General features: G+C 29.3%; 1 protein-coding gene across 1 annotated transcript in view; it reads left to right on the top strand.

The window, feature by feature from the left end:
- Nucleotides 1-19,537, top strand: part of LOC117180626 (potassium voltage-gated channel subfamily KQT member 1-like) — a 245,022-nt gene that overhangs the window by 171,355 nt on the left and 54,130 nt on the right. Inside the window, exon 14 of the mRNA XM_033373115.1 lies at nucleotides 7,861-7,988. Coding sequence (XP_033229006.1) covers nucleotides 7,861-7,988 — 128 coding nt within the window. The remainder of the gene's footprint in view (nucleotides 1-7,860; nucleotides 7,989-19,537) is intronic.

Genomic DNA, 19,537 nt, shown 5'->3' with positions numbered 1-19,537 from the left:
TACTTTACTGCTAATAATTTCTTATATAAAAAAAATGTAAGGAATATTTGTCCTATAATAAAAAAAAAAATCGAATAATTCTTGTAAAAGGAAAGTGGCTACCCTATTTTTCATATTTAAATGAAAAAATCATTTTCGACGTAATAATATAAACATTACGAAGTATTTACATTTTTAGATTTTAATACATAATTTACTTAAAATTTAATATAAAATGAACTTTTTACAAATTTTGAAATTCTTCAAATGATTAAAAACTTTTCTTAAGATTACTGAGAACATTTTAAATGTCTTTTTTATAATGAAAAATTTTTCAGTTGTGCAATGATTACGAAATTTTAGAAAAAAATTGAGTAAGTTTAAGAGATATTTAGAAGTTTTGAAAAGACTTCAAGATCATTTTAAACCAATATTAATTTAAAAAATGTAAAACGGAAATTTTTTACGATTCAAAAGAATAATTTTTTTTAAGATTCCTAGAAAAATTTGTAATGATGTTTAGTTTTGAAAAACTAATTTCAAGAGACTGCTTGAAAAAGATTTTAAAACATTTCGAAAGATTTCAAAAATTTTGAAAAAAAAGTTTAAAGCTTTTTAAGCAGTTTCACCATTTGGAAATATTTTCACAATATGCAAAAAAAGAATCTAAAAGATTTGAGGCAATTTAAACAATTTTGAAAGATATTTATAAAATTTTAGGAAAAATTAGAATAATTTGAAAATATATTTAGAAGTTTACAAAAATAATTTGATATTTCAAAATACTTCAAAATATTTCAAAAGATTTAGATCCATATGTAGATAGTTAAAGATTTAAAAATGAAATTTTGAAGCTTATTAGGGATTTCAAAAGGTTTTGCGATAAGAATAGTTTTCTTACAATTCCCAAGAAAATTTTTAACTATTTTTTCTTAAGTTAAATTTAAAAGATTATTTATAAAGATATACAAGATTTTCAACATGGTCAAAAAATAATCGGGAAGCTTTTAAGACAATTTTCAACATTTAAAACAGTGGCGTAGCCACGAAATTTTCCCCCCACGGCCAAAAATAATTTGTCGTCCATAATTCTCAAATCTGCATTCATTTCAAAGATCGTTTTGCCGCCTCCAAGCGATTGCACCAGGGAAACGGACACCGTCGCCCCTTAACTACGCCACTGTTTTAAAACATTTAAAAAATTGTAGGAATAATTCAATTCAGTGTCAAACACATTAAAGACTTTTGGAACTTTTAAAAAGAATCAAAATATTTTAAAGCTTTAAAAGATTTGCGAAAATTTATCAAATAATTTTAAATGCCTTCCAAAAGTCATAAACAGTTTTTTAACTGACTCGAATATTTCCTAAAATTTGTTTATATCTTGCAGCATGAAAAACGCACTATACAATTTTCTGGATACTTTTTCAACAAAGCAGAAATCTTTCAAAATCGTTTTGAATTTTCTCACGAATCCTAGAAAAAATGTAATTATATAACCTTAATAAAAAATAAACAAACAAACCAAAAAAAATTTTAATTATTTTGAAATTTGTAATTAGTATTAAAAAATTATTTTCCCCTTAAAATTATAATTTGTTCTTTTTGCGTCGTCCCTAAAAAATCGTTTTTGGTTAAAAATTGTACCACTTTGTTGAAAATTTGTATTTTTTGGTTGATCTCAACTGCTTTTTATTTAAACTAAAAACATCTTTTTTTAATTTCAAATGCTACATTTTTCGTTGAAAATTCATCTTTTTTGTCTCAAATTGAACTTATTAATAGAAATTTTGATATGAAATTTATCTGAAATCTTCGGAAATATTTTAGAAATTTCTCAAGAATGTTAGGAAAACTATATTTATATAATCTTAAAAACAAATGAACAAATACAACTAAAAAATAAATAATGATCAGAATTCTTTATTTTGTATTAATATAAAAAATAAAGTACCTCAGACTTGAGAAAGAATTTATCGGTTTTTTAATTGGTTGAAAAACTATTTTTTGATTGTAAGACAAGAATTGATTTTTTCTTGCCAAACAATAGAAATCCGGTAAAGTAATTAATATTTCCTGAAAGTTCCATAAATTAAAAAAAAGTAATTAATTCTACCTCTTAATTTAAGTCTTATCATTATAGAAATGAATCTTTAAAAACTCTTAAAAGTCCAATTTTGGGCATAGAAACCGATTCAAGGTTTTGAAAAATATAAAAGAAAGGATTTCATAAAGCGCCCTAATGCACATATGATTCTAAAAGAAAATTAAGAATAATAAAGATGCAATTTAAAATAGAAAATGACCTCCACCTGAAAAAAGTCCAGAGTCTGCTAATCACAAGATTTGATAGTGAAAATGAATCCGTTGGTGCGAATTGCTCAACTAATTACACAGAAAAGTCAAAGAGGTAATTACAAAACTTTTCCGTGATAAACTCCTTTCGACTTAACTATCTTCTGTAAAGAGTTGAGAAGATCAAACAGCCAGGAAATTACCGAAATTTCAGTTGAGCTTGAAATTAGCTTAGGGGAAATCTTACCACAGTGGATAATGCGATCTACAGAGGATAATCATTAATTAAGAGCACAAATCTAAGAAAAAGTAATTCTTTTTAATTAATAAGTACCTATAGCATCTTAATTATTAATTAAATTAAAATTACTTTTTTGCATCTATCAGTATTTTAAACTAATTATTATCCAGTTTAGGTTGCATTATCCACTGTAGGGAGGTTCCCTCTATGCTTAACTTTCAATGTCGACTTTGACGAATCAGGAATGCCTATATAAAGATGATACAGAAATTATAAACAATTTTTCGAAATTGGGAAAGCCATACTGTTTTATTACTAAATTTAATTCAGGGCATGTGAACTGTTATCCAATTTCTACCTGACAGATTTTTTTTTTAATTTCGTCCACACCAGGATGGTCCAAAGATTTGGCTTTTGGTTTTTGTTGATCGATCTCTGCTACTTTGTTCGTTTGCCGACAAAAGAAAATCCATAATTATTTTCTTCAAGGCTAACCCGTGCCCCCGGATTTTTGAAATTAACCTGGAGTTTTAAATGCGAAAAGCTTGATTTTCAAACAAATTTAAAAAATAAGTACTTGCTAGGGATTGTTAAAAAAATACGCAACATCTTTAGGAGCAGACGGTGTCACCCCGAGCGTTACGCAAATGCTATACTTACATACTCTTTATATAGAAAAAACGTTAGGGGGGGGGGGGGGGGAATAACAGGAAAAAGCGTTACGTTTTTTTTGGAGGGCCCCTTATAAACTTTTTGTAAGTTAAAGTATAGTCACCTTTTAAGGCATATTTAAGAAATAACTTCCACTGAATAGTTTTTAATTTTTACCCCTCCCCTCAAAATACTTTTATTGTGCCATGAAAATGCCTCCAAAAATTCTAAATAGCAGTTTTCCATCAAATTCATTATAAAGATGGTATTTTTTGAAATTTTGTTATAATAAATTATTTTAAACGGAAAAGTTATGAGTTTCCAAGTATTCTTTAAATAATTGTAAATAATTTCAATAATGATTTTTTTTTTTAAACCTTTTTTCCTCCCTAAAATCTTAAAAATGTATTGTTTTCTGGATATAATCACACAATTTAAGAATGTTGAGAGTAATATATTTTTAAGGATATTTGGTAATTATTTAAACAATTTTTAATTGTTTAAATAAAATTTTCCCGTCTAAAGCGTAGAAATTGATTATTTTCTGGAATTAATGACACAATTTTACAGTTATTAAAAGTAATTGTTTCTAGGGAATATTTAGCAATTTTGTTAGCAATTTGAATTTGCTTCAAAAATTTTTATTTGTCTAAACAATTCTTTCTCCTGTTAGGTGTGGAAAGTTATTCTTTTCTGCATTTAATAATACATTTAACGAATGTTAAGAGTAATCTTTTTTGCTTAATATATTTTGCAATTATTTACACAATTATTATGATCATTCACTTGCGCTCCTTCATAGGGAAGGTGGAGCAAAGTCTAGTTTGTTCAAATGTCTTACACTAAGTCCTTGAATATTGGGTATTTTCTTATCCCATAACTTGTATCTTATATTGTTTAAACAATAATAATTTGTTTAAATATTAAATTTAACGAGGGGTGACCTTAGATAATTGGAATCTGTAAACTGAAAATAATGTGCTTGTATAACTACATGCATTATTAGCATATTATAATTCTTATCATTATTATCTATTATACATACATGCAAAAGAATACATTGTAACGATTGCAAGCGAAAAAACTGCTTAAGCAAATTAAAATTGATTGAAAAATTGTTAAATACCCTGTAGAAAAAAATATTACTCTCAGCATTTGTTAATTGTGTCATTGATTCAAAAAATAATAACTTCTTACGGTTTGCAAGTAGAATATTTGGTTTAAACAAATGAAAATTATTTAAACAATTACCAAATATCATTTATAAATATATTATTTCCAACATTCTTTAATTGTGTCATTATTCTCAGAAAACAATAACTCTTTACGATTATAAGAAATGATTAACAGGGGGAAAATGGTTTGAGCAAACAATAATTGTTTCAACAATTTATTATTATTTTAATAATAGTTAAAAACTCGTCACTTATCGATGGAAAATAATTAATGTTAAAAAAAATCTAAAAAATACCGTTTGCATCATGAATTTGATAGGAAAATGCTATTTTCCATTTCTTAGGAAAATTATGGAATTTTTTTCTTCGAAAAACAAAAAAAAATATTATTTGGGACGGGGGGGGGGGGGGGTGAAAACCTAAATCGAAGTCGATTTTTCACAGGTATACATTTGGACCACCCTTGTCCACACGAAAGCAGATATCGAGTTGACAATTTACGAAATTAAATAGAAGTTAAAAAAAATGGCGGTAAGGTTAATATTAGAGAAATTCTGTAACACAGTTACATTTACGTCACTTTTTTATTTTTAATTTAAATCAGTCATCCACATTAGAAGATAATCCTTATGCAATGCCTAAAATATTTTTATTTTACTAAAATTGAAATTTCCAACATTTTTAAAATGGCTGACCAAAGAATTTGCCTCAAAAATGGAATTTTCTATAGTTATTAATTCAGAATGATTAAGCATTGTAAAAAAATTAAATAACTTAATCTAAAATGATTAGAGGACAGAAAATTGACATTTTCGAAGAAAATTTGCTACAAAAAAAGTTTGAATTTGGGAATCATGCGATAATCTCAAAAGTTAAAAATTAAAAAAAAAAAAACAAAGGTGGCGGTCAATTAAATATTTTAAATAAATCTTATGTCTGCAATTTTCGTTGAAAAAATTAAAAACCTTGTAGAAGTAGTATTTTGACATAAGATTATCCGATGATCCCTGAAATTCAAAATTTGGAAAAAATAAAATATGTCGGCCAATTAAAAGATTTTAAAAATAGCTTATTTCTGAAATTTTTAATGAAATAATTAAAAACATTACTAGAAACAGATGTTGGACTTTTGAGATCATCCGATGATCGCAAAAGTTCACAATTTAAAAAAATCCAAAATGGCGTCCAATTAAATATTAAAAAGATTGCTTATTTTGGCATTTTTTAAATGAATTAATTGAAAACTTTTTTTATAGAAATTTGACTTAAGAAATCATACGATGATCCCAAGGGTTCAAGATTTTGAAAATAATCTGACATGACGACCAATCGAATATTCGAAAAATATTTTATTTCTGGAGTTTTCTATTAAAGAATTTAAAACTTTTCTAGGAATAGAAGTTAAAATATTTGAATAAACCTATGATTTTAGTAGTTTAAAGTCCTGCAATAATAAAAAATGTGGCCAATTAAGTATTTAAAAATAACTCAATTCTACATTTTGCAACCAAATATTTAAAAACTTTTCTAGAAATAGAAGTATAACTTGAGAGATTATCCGACAAGCCCAAAGCTCAATATTTTGTAAAAAAAATTCAAAAGAGGTTCAAATAAATATTCCAAAAATATCTTGATTCTCCTGTTTTTAATGGAAGAATTAAAAACTTTTCTAGAATTATAAGATTGACTTACGAAATCATCAGAGGATTCTAAAGGTTAAAAATTTTGAAACAATCTAAGATTCTGCAATTGCCAATAAAATAATAAAAATTTTTAGTAGAAATAAAGCTTGAACCTGATAAATCATCCATTGAACACAGAAGTGCAAATTTAAAAAAATTCAAGATGACGGCCAATCGAATTTTTAAAATTGTTTAGCATTTTTGTGTTGATACTAGAAATTCAAAATTCCTAAAAGTCCAAGATTAAATTTTTAAGAACATTAAATTTCTCTCTATTAATTATGTGTCAATCTCAGGCGTGGCCATTTTTTAATCAATGAGATGAGCTATTTTTTGAATATTTCATTGACAGTCATATTAATTTCTTCAAAAATTAGGCTTTCTGTGATCATGGGACGCTTTCTAAACTCATATTTCTACATATTGCTAAAAAAATTTTGCATTAAAAACTGCAAAAAGAAGTGTTTTTGGAATAATGGATTATCCACCATTTTGTATTTAAAAAATTTGGAATTTTACTATCCACGATTCAATTAACAATATTTTCTTTGATTTTTTTACCATTTTTAATCATTCATCGTATAAATATAACTATACAATGACATACCAGTTTATACGCACAATCTCAAGTTCTCCATTTTGGAAATTTAAAGTTTTTCAAAATTAATATATTGTAAACATTACATAGAGATCATCATCCTAGATCAACGATTGATTCCAGTAAAAACGGAAAAATCTGTGTACATTAAATTATTTTGCACAATTTTCCCATGTAAATCGGATGTAAAACTTCTAATGCCCAGGGCGATCAGTAAATAATAACCTATTTAGCTAAAATGTGGATGAGATTGTATATTTGAGCATTCGCATCATAGTCGCAAGTGGGCGAAAGTGCTTAAAAAAAGTAAAAATACAGAAAAAAAATGGGTGAAGAGTAATTCAGATACATAGGTTGACTAAGTCGTTCAACCCGCTCGTTTGTCCCATTTATTAATTTTCTCTACTCTCACTTCCCCTCCTCTATTTTTTTTTACTTCCCGAACTTTCCCTACTCTTATTTCCCTTATTTTCCCTCCCATGGCTTTCCCTTCTTTCCCTCCCCTCATTTTTCTTAGTTTCCCGTGGTTCCCATCTACCTATTTTTTCTAATACCTCTCAATTTATTTCCCCTGCCCCCCTGTCCTCATTCCCTTTCACTGCATAACCCCTTATTTCCCTTCTTTTATCATCCCTGATTCCCCTTTCTTTCACTTCCCTCATTCCCCTTCAATTAGTCCCATACTTCTCCTCCCCTCAACCCCTACATCTCTTACTTATCATACACTTACGTCCCCTCTCAATAATTTCCCTACTTCCCCTCCTCTCACTTCCCATCACTTCTTCTCCTCTCATTTTTCATAATTTCCCTTACTTCTTACATCCATATTCCCCCCTAATTACCATTATATAATTTCTCCGAATTCCCCTTCCATCACTCCCCCTACTTCATCTCCCATAATTTAACCTTCTTTAAATTCCATTATTTTCCCTCACTCTCCCTACTACCCTTCCCCTCAATTCCTCTTAACTTCCCCGCCATGGCATAAAATCCGAATGACAGGTGGGCATACACCTAACTGAAACAGTAATTTTATCGAAATCACTCTCTACCCGTTGTTTTTTCTGTAAAAAAATCTACCCTACTTCTAAATATTGTTTGAAATACGTTAATAACAATAATGATAAAGTTAGTTATGTGCATTGTGCAGCCTGTAAAACAGGTGGATCGATTGTCAGCCACTTGAATCGGGTAGTTTAGCATCAAGTGTGGTGAGATAATGTGTGATTGTCGTACCAGATGAAGTACTTCGTGGCGAGGCGCAAATTCAAAGAGGCACTAAAACCATACGACGTTAAGGACGTGATTGAGCAATACAGCGCCGGTCACGTTGATCTTCTCGGCCGAGTGAAAAATATCCAAACTAGGTATCCTGATTCCTCGTTGTCCAACACTGTGAACAGTGTCTTAACCCTGCAATATTTCCTATCCTCCACTCCTTCACATTCGAGGAAAATCTGAGGATTTAGTGCTTCTGCACGATTCAGTCAAAGATCGCATAAGGTTGATAATTCTTTTGAGACAAATGACTCACTTCCCCTATTGAACATTTTACTGTCGTAAACTACGTCGCAAACAACATAGGATGCTCTGTCGGATAAGACGTAGAACCCGATGTCTTAAATTGCGTCGCAACCGATGTAGAACGCTGCGTGAAAAAATACGTAGGATCGGACATCTTAAACTACGTCGGAACCGACGTAGGACGCTGCGTAACAGAAAAAGCTGGATCTGACGTCTTAAACTACGTCGGAAGCGATTCAGGATACTGCCTAAAAAAATATGTAGTATCAAGCATCTTAAACTACGTCGTAACTGACGTAGGACTTTGCGTCAAAGAAGACATAAGATTCTATGGCTTAAACTATGTCGGAACCAACGTAGGACGTTGCGTTGGAAAATACAAAAGGTTCCGACGTCCTAAGCTACGTCGGAACCGAGGAAGTATGCTGCGTCGAAGAAGACGTAGGATCCAGCGTCTTAAACTACGTCGGAAGCCGCATCGGAAAAAACGTAGGATCCGACGTTCTAAGCTCCGTCGGAACCAAAGTCAGACGCTGCGTCGGAAAAGACGAAGGAAGCTACGCCAAAAATACGTTGGACGCTGCGTCGGAAAGGACGCAGAAAGCTACGTCCCAAAATAAGTTGGTCGCTGCGTCGGAAAAAACAAAGAACACTGCGTCAGCAAAGACATAGGATACAGTGTCAGTAAAAAAATTTCTACAACCATAGTTTTTTTGCAGAATACAAATAATTTGATGATTTTATGTTTTAATTATTATAAACAAATTAAATTCAAAAATAGCCGAATACTGTAGTCTCCATCAACAAAAATTAGTTCTTGAATAAAAATGTTTTAAATTATTGTGAGAGTGGTCATTCTACACTATTTTTATAAACATTAACAATTATCACTTAAATTGATTTATATATTCTTTCAAATAATAAATCTTTAATTATATTTGTTAAATTAAAACAATTGTTGATTTTGTAAACAAATGAAATAAGTAAATATAAGACTTTGGCCTGGAAAATAATTTTTTTGCACTAAAACTGCTTTACAAATAAAGTTCTTAAAAATCTATAAACATAAAAAACAATTTGATAAACATGCATAACGGTTTCGTTTTGTTCATAATTGGCTCATCACTTTACTTCGATATAATTCAAAGACAAGATTTTCTCAAAATTCAGTTTGTGAAAAGTTTTAAATGCTTAAAATAGAAAATTGTACGCATTTTGATGGATTTGATGACAAATAGAAGTAAACGTTTTTTTGTAAAGGATCACCATACATTTTCAATGTCAATTGTAGAAGCCTATTTTTAAATTACCTTTTTATAATTATATTCATTTTACGCAAATTGTAGCAAAAAGAGCAGCTTCGCAGATTTGATTTTTTTCTTTGGAAAAAAATAATTAATAATAATTTCTTAGTTGTATTTAAAACAATTATAGTTAGTGCCTTAAAACTCGTCATAATTAACATTTATTATTGCTATTAACAATTTCAATCACACATATTCAATTTGACTATTTTATGTAGAGATATCTTTATGTCCAACTGCACCTTAGTAGCATCGTTTAAAGAGTAATTTTCGCCTACATAAAGATGACACATTTTAATTGTTAATAACGAAGGTCATAAAAAATATCTATTTACTTTTCCTTACTGAGAAACTTTTTTTTAACAGTAAATATTCCCATAATTCAATTGAATATTGATTTCTAAATTAATAAGCTGAATGCAAAAATAATTACAATTGTTATTAACAAATTTAAAAACAAATACTCATGTTATATATTTTTATAAGGAAAATTAATTTTTTCTCTCCAGAGCTTTCCAGATTTTATAATTTATGATAAATTGTTTTGTGTAACTATATTGATTAATCTTTCTACACATAAATCAGAAGGAACTAATAATAATTATTGTTGAATATATTTATGTTGTTTCTTAGTGTAAATAATGTCTGAATTGAAGCCTCGTATTTTCAAAACTGTTTCTCCTCTCAGTTCTCAGTATAAGGAAAATCAAGTTTTGATTGTTTAACTAATAATATCATAAACCATTATAATCACTAGAACTTTGTTCTGTCAAGCTTGAGTGAGAAAAATTAATTACTTCCCTGGAAAGGTTTGAATTCAGAAATTATTAACATTAACAACAATATAAATGATAACAATAATTCTGTATTGTTGATTTATTTGTTGAAAAAGTATTAAATATATTTACGTAAAACTTTCTATCATTAAAAATCAAATTTATGTTAATATTCGTTGTAAAAACAAATTTTTCAACCCGGAAAATCGCACCATAGGTGTTTTGTTTAAACTAATTGTTATTAAAAATGGAAATATTCGATTTTTATAATCTGAAATCAACTTTTAAACGAAGCTGCTCGGGTTTCTTCTAGAAACGAAAAAATCTTTATCTGAATTAAGTAGCTAAATTGAAATTTAGGATATTTAAATAGCAAAACAATCCAATGTAAAATCCTTTCTTAACGTCCAATAATCAAATTGATGAAAAGAATTCCTCAAAATAAAATCAAGAATCTAACGAACAAATTTGGACAATCACCAAAAAATGTTCCCATTGGAATCTGAAAAAAAAATTTGATTTTATTTTGATTTTATGTTATTTTATTTTTTATTTATTTATTTTTTTTTCATTCGATTTTATTTTTAATTTTTATTTCCATTTTATTTTATATATTTTTTGCCTTGATAAGGGTGCTGTATGATTGCCGAAACGTTGGTGATTATTATATATATATATATATTTTTTTTTAAATGTTTTTTATTGTGATTTGATAATGGTGATAATAAAAAGGACGAAAGAAATAAAAAAGAGAAGGAAGAGGATTTGGTTGGTTGCCTTTCTCATTTTTCTTTCCTCCTTTTTATTTTCGTTTCTCATTTTTCTTTCCTCCTTTTTATTTTCGTCCAAAGTAAAGGTGAATAGCTTTCTTTTCTTTTTTTCCTATTAGGGGGAAAGGAGGGGAGGGAAGTGTTCCTTTTCTTTAGTTTCCAATGGGAACATTTTGGTGGTTGTCCAAATTTGGTAGCTAAATTGATTATTTGTATTTATAATTGTTAATAATAATGTTATTGTTAATTATAAGCAGCTTTTAGACTTTAAAATAAGCTTCAGCAATAATAGTTAACAAGAAATTTTCTGCACCGAAAACGACATACATGACTATATGTTTATACCAGTTTTTTATACAAATTTTAAGATTAATTGAATTATTTATATTTTTTAACTATTCTAAATTCTATTTATTTCGGACAAAAAATCCAATCTGATATTTTTACTTTTTTGCTACACTTTGCTTTAAATGAATAATTATAAAAATTAATTATTATGCATTTAGTAGTCTAATTTCCGATGGAGTTTACAACTTCGGATCCTACATCGTTTCGGGTACTTGACGACGTCGTTTCTGATGTAGTATTTTACGTTGTTTACGAAGTTGTTCCCTACGCTGTTTACGACATCGGATCCTACGTAGATTTCGACGTATTTAACGACGTAATTTCTGACATATTGTCCTACGTAGTGTCCGACTTCGGATCCTAGGTCAATTTCGGCATGATTAGGAAGTCGTATCTGACGGAGAGTCCCACGTAGTAACGAGTTCATTTCTGACGTAGTGACCTACTTGTTTCCTACGTTGTTCAAGATGTCGGATCCTATGCCCTTTTCGCAAAACTAACAACGTCGTTTCTGATTTAGTATTCGACGTAGTTTACGTTGTAGTTTCACACGCAGTTTACGAGTTAGTTTAATCGTAGTTTGCTACGTCGTTTACGAAGTCTGATCCTACGTTGTTCTTGATGAATTTAAAAACTTCGTTTCTGACGTAGTATTATAGGTAGTTTATGATGTTGTTTACGACGCTGTTTTGGTCACAATGTGCTACGCAGTTTTCTGCGTAGTTTTCTATGTAGCTCATGACGTCGCTTACGACATCATTTTTGACGCGGTGTCCCACGTAGCTTATGACGTATATTTCCACACAGTTTACGGTATAACCCTTAACTGGCACAACTAATTTTTATTGCGTAAATGGCACAATGGGTAATTTTTAACCCACGTGTTCAAACATTTCCTGTACAGCCGGTATTGAATATTTTTGCACAAAAAATTATGCAATGTAGTTTAAGATTTGTTTTAATATAATCGGTTTTATCGTCATTAGTTTTATGTAAGTTAGTTAGAAAATCTGAAAAAACGACAAAAAGTGAGTTTTTTTCTTAAATATTCATAACTCACGTATTTTTTAATATTTTTACCCAAAGATTAAGGGTCTCACTCTTGAGATACCGCACTTTAAGAAAAAAATTACTGCATCATTGATGCTTTCAAAAAAGGTATTTATTTTGTAAAATGAAAACTCGATTTTATGGTCAAATAAAACACCATATTTTTCATGTTCAAATCAATTTATTTTTATTTGACTGCACAAAAATGGTTAATAAAAATAAAAATACAAAAGTAACATAACAAACAATTTTTCAAACTTGTAATTACTCCTTAAAACCTGCCCAGTCGCTGAAAAGGCCTGCACGGTGCTCACTGCTCATGCCACATCGGGCGATTGCAAGTGATTCCTTGTTCACGAAGCAAGCGTCTTCGTAAATTGTAAGCTATCTACAAGAGCAATAGACTATGAAATAATGAAAAAAAAATTATTTTACTTTAGATCATGAACTTACGTAGGAAATTAAACCAAAATCACTAATATCAATGGCACACATTTTTGTTGAAAATCACTTTTTTTCTCACTGACGGCACAACGGGTATTAAATACCCCACAGTTTTACATGGTCTACTTTGAGCGGGTGCCCAACTTTGAGCGGGTGCCCAACGTATGCTGACGTTTGCCGCTCTATACTAATCCACTTTACCCTTAGTTAGCGATGTCAATTACTGGTAAAAGTCGATACGTGATGCATTTTCTCGAATTTGGTACGGCTAATTCGAGCTCACATATTTGTTGGGGTCTTGTTTACCCAAAGTGCCAGTTAAGGATTAGGATCCCACGTCGTTTTTGAAGTACTTAACGACATCGTTTTTGAAGTGTCCAGCATAGTTTGCTACGCAGTTTATGACGGATATTACTACAATGCATCCTGCGTTGTTTTCGACTTACTTGAAAGCGCTTCTGACATAGTCCCTTACGTAGTTATCTACGTATTTTACGACTTTAGGCGCAACCCCCTTTCACCGATTACCTGCAACGTCTCATGAATCCAGTTCTCTGTATAATGTCCTTTCCTTTATGTGGTTTATAAGAATTTAGAAAAATGGACTCAAATAGCAATATCAGTAAATATCCTCAGCATTTTCCTTGATCTATTTTTTTTAAGATTGAGAATATTAGTACAGTTAAAAAATAAGGTAATCGTGGAATTAAAATAAGGAAAATAGAAGTTTCTGCATGTCAATATCAGATTAAAGTTCTCTTTAATTTTACGAAAATTCAAGGAGAATGAAAGTTTACAAAAACGTAGAATGTTTTTTTGATTTGAAAAAAATTTCAAGAAATTGAGGCTTTAGAAGGAATTGCAAAACATATTAAATAATTTATATGAGTTTCGTCATTTGATGAAAGACTGGCCAACCCTAGGGATGGGCGATTTCAATTCGATAACTTCCAGTTTATTGAATAATAATCATTAATCCCATTAATCGCATAAATCCATTCATTTTTTCTAATTATTAAAGGTTTCAAAGGTTTTCATAAAAATTCAAGCGCTTTTCAGAAACTTCAGGAATTAAATTTTTTTAAGAGGATTTAAAGGGTCCTGAAGAATTCTAGAGGATTTTAAAGGACTAAAAGTAATTTTTAGTTTATTTTAAGGATATTAACAGATTCCGAAGGAGGTTGTGAATTTCAAAGCATTTTACAGATTTTTAAAAATGTTTAATAAATTTCAAAAAATTCTTAACGATTCCAAGAAATTTCGTATCGTTCCCAACGTTTTCATAGGATTTTTAAAGATTTTTGGAGTTTGCGAAATATTATTAAGGATTTCCCAGAATTTCTATAAATTATAGAGTAATTTACGAGATTTTATTTGATTTTCAAATAATTTCTAAAGATTTCAGAGTATTTTCCTTATCGTTTACAAAGGATTTGCTAGTACTTCAAAAGATTAAGAAGTATTTCAAGAGATTGCAGAAGTTTCTTAAATAGTTTAAAGATTTTTACGAGACTTCAATAAATTTTAAGAGATTTTAAAGAATTGTTTTTCACAGGATGTCCAAAAATTTCGAAGGAATTGGGAGAATTTCAAGAACTGGCAAAATATTTTCGAAGATTGAAAAAGATTTCCTAGAATTTCTGAAGTCTTCAGAGTATTATACGAGATTTTGAGATTGTTTATTGAATTTTGAAGATTGTTTAGGTTTTCTGGAGATTTCAAAGGATTTTAAGAAATTAAAAAAAAATTTGAACTGTTTTCAAGAAATTTGCAAATAATTTAATAGAATGTCAAGGATTTCAAGAGATTTAACCAGATTTCCAAGGATTTGAAAGTATTTGTGAAAAATCCCAGAAATTTGAAGAGATTTTAAAGGATTTCAATAGTTTTACAGGATTTCTAAATATTTCAAAGGGTTTAAAATCATTTCAAAAGATTGCGAGAGAGTCCCAACGATTTCGAAAAATTTCCCAGAATTTCTAAAAATTTCTGAGTATTTTTCGGGATTTTGAAGGACTTTAAGGGATTTTTTTGAAATTCTAAAGAATTTCAAGAAATTTCAAAAGATTTCAAAGGATTTTAAAAAATGTAAAGGAATAATAGGAGATTTTAAAGTATTTAAACCCCTCGAAGCACACTATGGGTGTCTCAGACTCATAAATATTTTTTTGCATCGAATATCTTTTAAGGCAGAAATCTTAGCCAGAGGTATACAAAATTGAAAAAATTTAATTTTTTTTATTGGTTTTTTATATGTGAATGATTATTATATTTTTGCAAGTTGATGGGATGAGTAGTTTTAAAATGGTAGACTGCAGATAAGTTCACAGGGTCTCACAGACCCACAGTGCGGTCCGTGATAGAAAAAATAGGTTTGTAATCCAAAGGTTAATTGTTTTGAATTGATTACAATCCTTCTTATAATTTTAAAATATTTCAATGCATTTAACTAGATTGTAAGGATCTCTAAGAGACCTTATTGACCATAAGGAAATTTAAAACCTAAATATTTTCAAGTATTTTAAGAACTTCCAAATATTGTGAAAAATTTAATAGGGTTTCAAAAGATTTCCCAGGAGTTCTGAAGATTTTTGAGTATTTTATGGGATTTTGAGTAACTCGAATAAATTTGTTTGTATTTTAAAGAATTTAAAGAGATTTAAAAAAAAATTCCAGATTTCAAGAGGAGTGAAATGTATTTCAAATGGTTCAAAGAGATTTTAAAAACTTGTTAAATGATTTCTCGTCTTTTTAGAGAACTACAAATTCTCTTTAATTTTCAGTGATTTCTAAGAATTTACAGAAATTTGGAAAGATTTAAAGAGATTTATAGAGAGTCTAAAAGATTTCAAGGAATTCAAATGCATATCGGTACATTCTGAACTATTAATTTCACAGATTTCAAAAATTATTACAGAATGCCGAACATTCAAACGGATTTCAAGGAATTAAACAAATTTCAGAAAATTGTACAAATTCAGTGTTTCTAAGATTTGAAAAGTCTAAAAAGAGATTATCCGTATATTTTCAATTCAAAATAAGTGTTATTTTTAGGAATACGATTTAAGATATGATTAATCGGAAAGACCGTATAGTAATCTTTTTGTTTAAATACCTTACTCAGTATCGCCGGTCTTACCTATTCTGGCATATTTAAATACATTGGCCAATCATTGAAGGGTATTCAACCATTGTACCAATTACCCTATCTAAAAGTTAAGGAATCGATTTTTGAGATTCACCCATCCCAAGGCTTTTCATTAAGAGCAGTTCAATTCCCAAAAAGTAGTTCCTAAAAAAAATCTTTGTTAATTGAATCAAATCCTAAATTTCGAATTAAAATCTCTTCCTCTAAATTGTTCTTTATAATCAGAGAATGTTTATTTAGCCCATCTGTTTTTGATTAGAAAGGAAGGAATGTTGAGATGCGGATTGCAGATAGTGTTGGAGTCAAATTAGTTGATCATCTGAAACTCTCGCAAATTCCCTGTGCTAGTTTTCCTTTCAGTGAATTCACGGAAGGATCTTTGTGATCCAATCCTGCCATCTGTCTGTCCTCATTTCCCTCCCTTCGCTTAATAAACTCTCAAGCTCATTAGGGCAATATGACAAGCGAATAGATTTTCCATGGAGCATGTATAAAGTCTAATTTTCTTCCCTTCCATCCTTTACCGATCCTTTCAATTCTAAAACATATATTTAACCATCGCTGCTTCCTATCTGTTCGTCACGTCGCGTTGTCACACCACGTCTGCATGTCTTTTTCCATGTACCCTAACGTAACTCTATTTCTATGTAAATCTCAATCTTCACCTTCCGTATATAGCATCTTGTGAAAGTGTTGTAAACAAGTGTGTCTGCATAGCGTATGTCTAACATTGCTTATTTGCTGCAACGGAATTGCAGTCTCGAGTCTGCAGGTGTTTATATAAATTTTGCATTACTATTCGATTTCTAAATTCTAAGAAGTAAATGATTTTGTTACTACAAATGAAAGTAGAGTAGTTCACTAGTTCGATACCTCGATTTAAAAAAAAAACTCATCTCTGTACAGTGCGCTTCACCGCCTCATAGGTATGGTGAAAATGTCAACGAAATCTGACTACGATACTTCATTTGTATGCATATTAGACTTCAAAAAATAAGAACCCGAAAATCGCAGCTGATCCTGTTGCCGAAATATCTTCAAGTAAATGTTCAGTTTTTTTTAATTATATATTTAATGCAATCGCGATTAAAATTAATTTCCTTAATTTCCTTGCTTTTAGAGCATCAGATAGGATAAATAGGAATTATGATAAGCTATAGAATAAAGAATATAGTTTAAGTAAACAATGAAGTTAATTTTGTTATTTTTCTAAATATTAGGTACGCAAACTGGGCACACTAGAGTAGACACTTTTTGAATTTTGACTAGATATTTTTGAATGTAGACTGCATAAAGTGTGTCCGGACTACGCAACATTTTAGGCCCCTAAAATATGATAAAATTGTACGTGTATAAGACTTTCAGAGAAAAATCTTACGTAATTTGTAGATGATCCCTATTGCTTTGGGCAGTCTGCTTGATATCGTGAATTTAAATAAAATTAAATAAAATTTAGGAAATTAATGGTGAGAAATGCTCAAATTTGCAAGTAATAAGTTGTAAGAAGATCTTAAGAGAAAGGAAAGAGGGCCTAAAGTGAGGGCCGAGCTCTGGGAAGTATACTTGACTTCGTGCCATAAAACAAAAAATAAAAAAAATAGAGGTAGATGTCAAAATATACAAGTGGTGAGATAAAATGAGAACTTCAAAGAATAGCAGAAAACTTGGTATAAAATCAGATTTACCAAAAATTTGGTCGATTACAGGTTTCATGCACGAATTCTTCGATTCAAACTAACAACTATATATATATATATATCATCGATAGTTAAAAAGTAACTATAACATAGCTGCTAAAAAATAAAGAAGTTATTGATGCTTCAAGAAAATCGATTAAGATCTGTAAAAAGTGTTTTGAAGAAATACGCAAAGTTATTTATGAGTTTTCAGGAAATACTACTAAATCTCGAGACACTGCTGCAAAATTACGAAAAAAAATGTTAAATAACGATTCTGGCTGTAATTTTTAATCGACTAACATATATTTTTTTAATTAAGGCGTATTAGAGCAAGATTATTTCATCGTTATTTTTCAAGCATGTGAAATAACTCTAAATTATACTCAAGAAATCCCTCAAAGTCGGTTTAAAAAATTTTCATTTATTAACCTTTTTTAAACATTAGGTTGAGAAAAATTGGGATACACCAAACTCTCGCTTTCAGTCACCATGTTCTCAGCCTTCCTAAAACTGCTAGCTCACGCAGTTTTTAGAGGAGCGGGGCGAGAGTGGTTGCGACATTATATTCACACACACACACTTATTTATATATATATATATATATATATATATATATATATATTCCAATTGGAAACGAATCATGCGGCCCTCACTGTTTACGTATCGATCCTCCCGAAATCAATTTAAGGTTATTTGAAGGCAACCCCCGACACGGGACTAAAAACGAGAGTTTGGTGTATTTAAACTATAGTTGATTTAATAACAGTTTTATAATTTAAAGTGATTGATATTGGCCTGCATTAAAAAAAAAACATTTATGATACATAACTTGATCATGTTTTATAAACAAATAATTTTAGTCTAACAATTGTGTTCTTATAAAAATAGTAGTTAATTTTTTGATGATTTTGTATAGTTTATAAATGATTTTCATTTTGAATACAATTAAAAGTCATATAAAAATATTAGACAATAAAAATAACTATGTTCCTTATTGTTATAAAAGAATTTGATAAACAAATGCCCAGTTTTTAAAATTTTTGAATATTTGAGGTCCTTTTTTAAAAATGTATTGTTTTTGATTTGCCAATTATGCATCAGTAAACTATATTGTAAATATATAACCGTGATTGTTATTTACAAATTTTATTTAAAAAATCTGCTTGGTTATAACACTCATTTGTTTTTACTTATTTTTAGAAAATCCAACAAAACACATTTTAAAAAGTACCTGAAATAATAATATACATTACCGAAACATAACTAATAAGTCAAACAAAACACGTTTTTTGACAAGAAGTAACTCCATCTCTAAATTATTTTGCAAGCGCAGCACTTTTGAAATTATTTATGACTATTACATTAGTCATAAAAAAAGTTATTCATGATATATCTTGTATCATTGAAACTTAATAACTAGTTATAATTTCACTATACGTTTTTAAATTCATCACAATTTTATTATATATTAATCGCTGGAAAATTGCAAATGTTAAATTTGGTTGTTTTCTCTTTTATTTTTATTATTTTGTGTGCTCATTTTCAAGTGGACTTTCCTGGGCTTAGACCTTACGCCCAGAATACCTATTGCATATCTCATGAATCCACCTTCAAGATGATAAACTTAAACATATTTAGCTAACGATACAAAATAACAAGGATAACGATCATTGTACACATAAATATTGTTAGCCAGGCCATCAAACTTGCAATCCACAAAATTATTTTTGGGTCTTATTTTATATCAAATTCTCTTTCATTCTCTCAAGTTATTCCTTTAATTTATCAAGTGTACATTTTGACTTTTTTTATTCTGGAATTATAATATGTAATCCAAATTCAAAAATGTTCGCAGTGGAAAATTAGCTTCGTT

Source organism: Belonocnema kinseyi, chromosome 9, assembly GCF_010883055.1.
Source record: "Belonocnema kinseyi isolate 2016_QV_RU_SX_M_011 chromosome 9, B_treatae_v1, whole genome shotgun sequence".
Classification (NCBI taxonomy): Eukaryota; Metazoa; Arthropoda; class Insecta; order Hymenoptera; family Cynipidae; genus Belonocnema; species Belonocnema kinseyi.
This window is presented reverse-complemented; position numbering and strand designations above follow the sequence as displayed.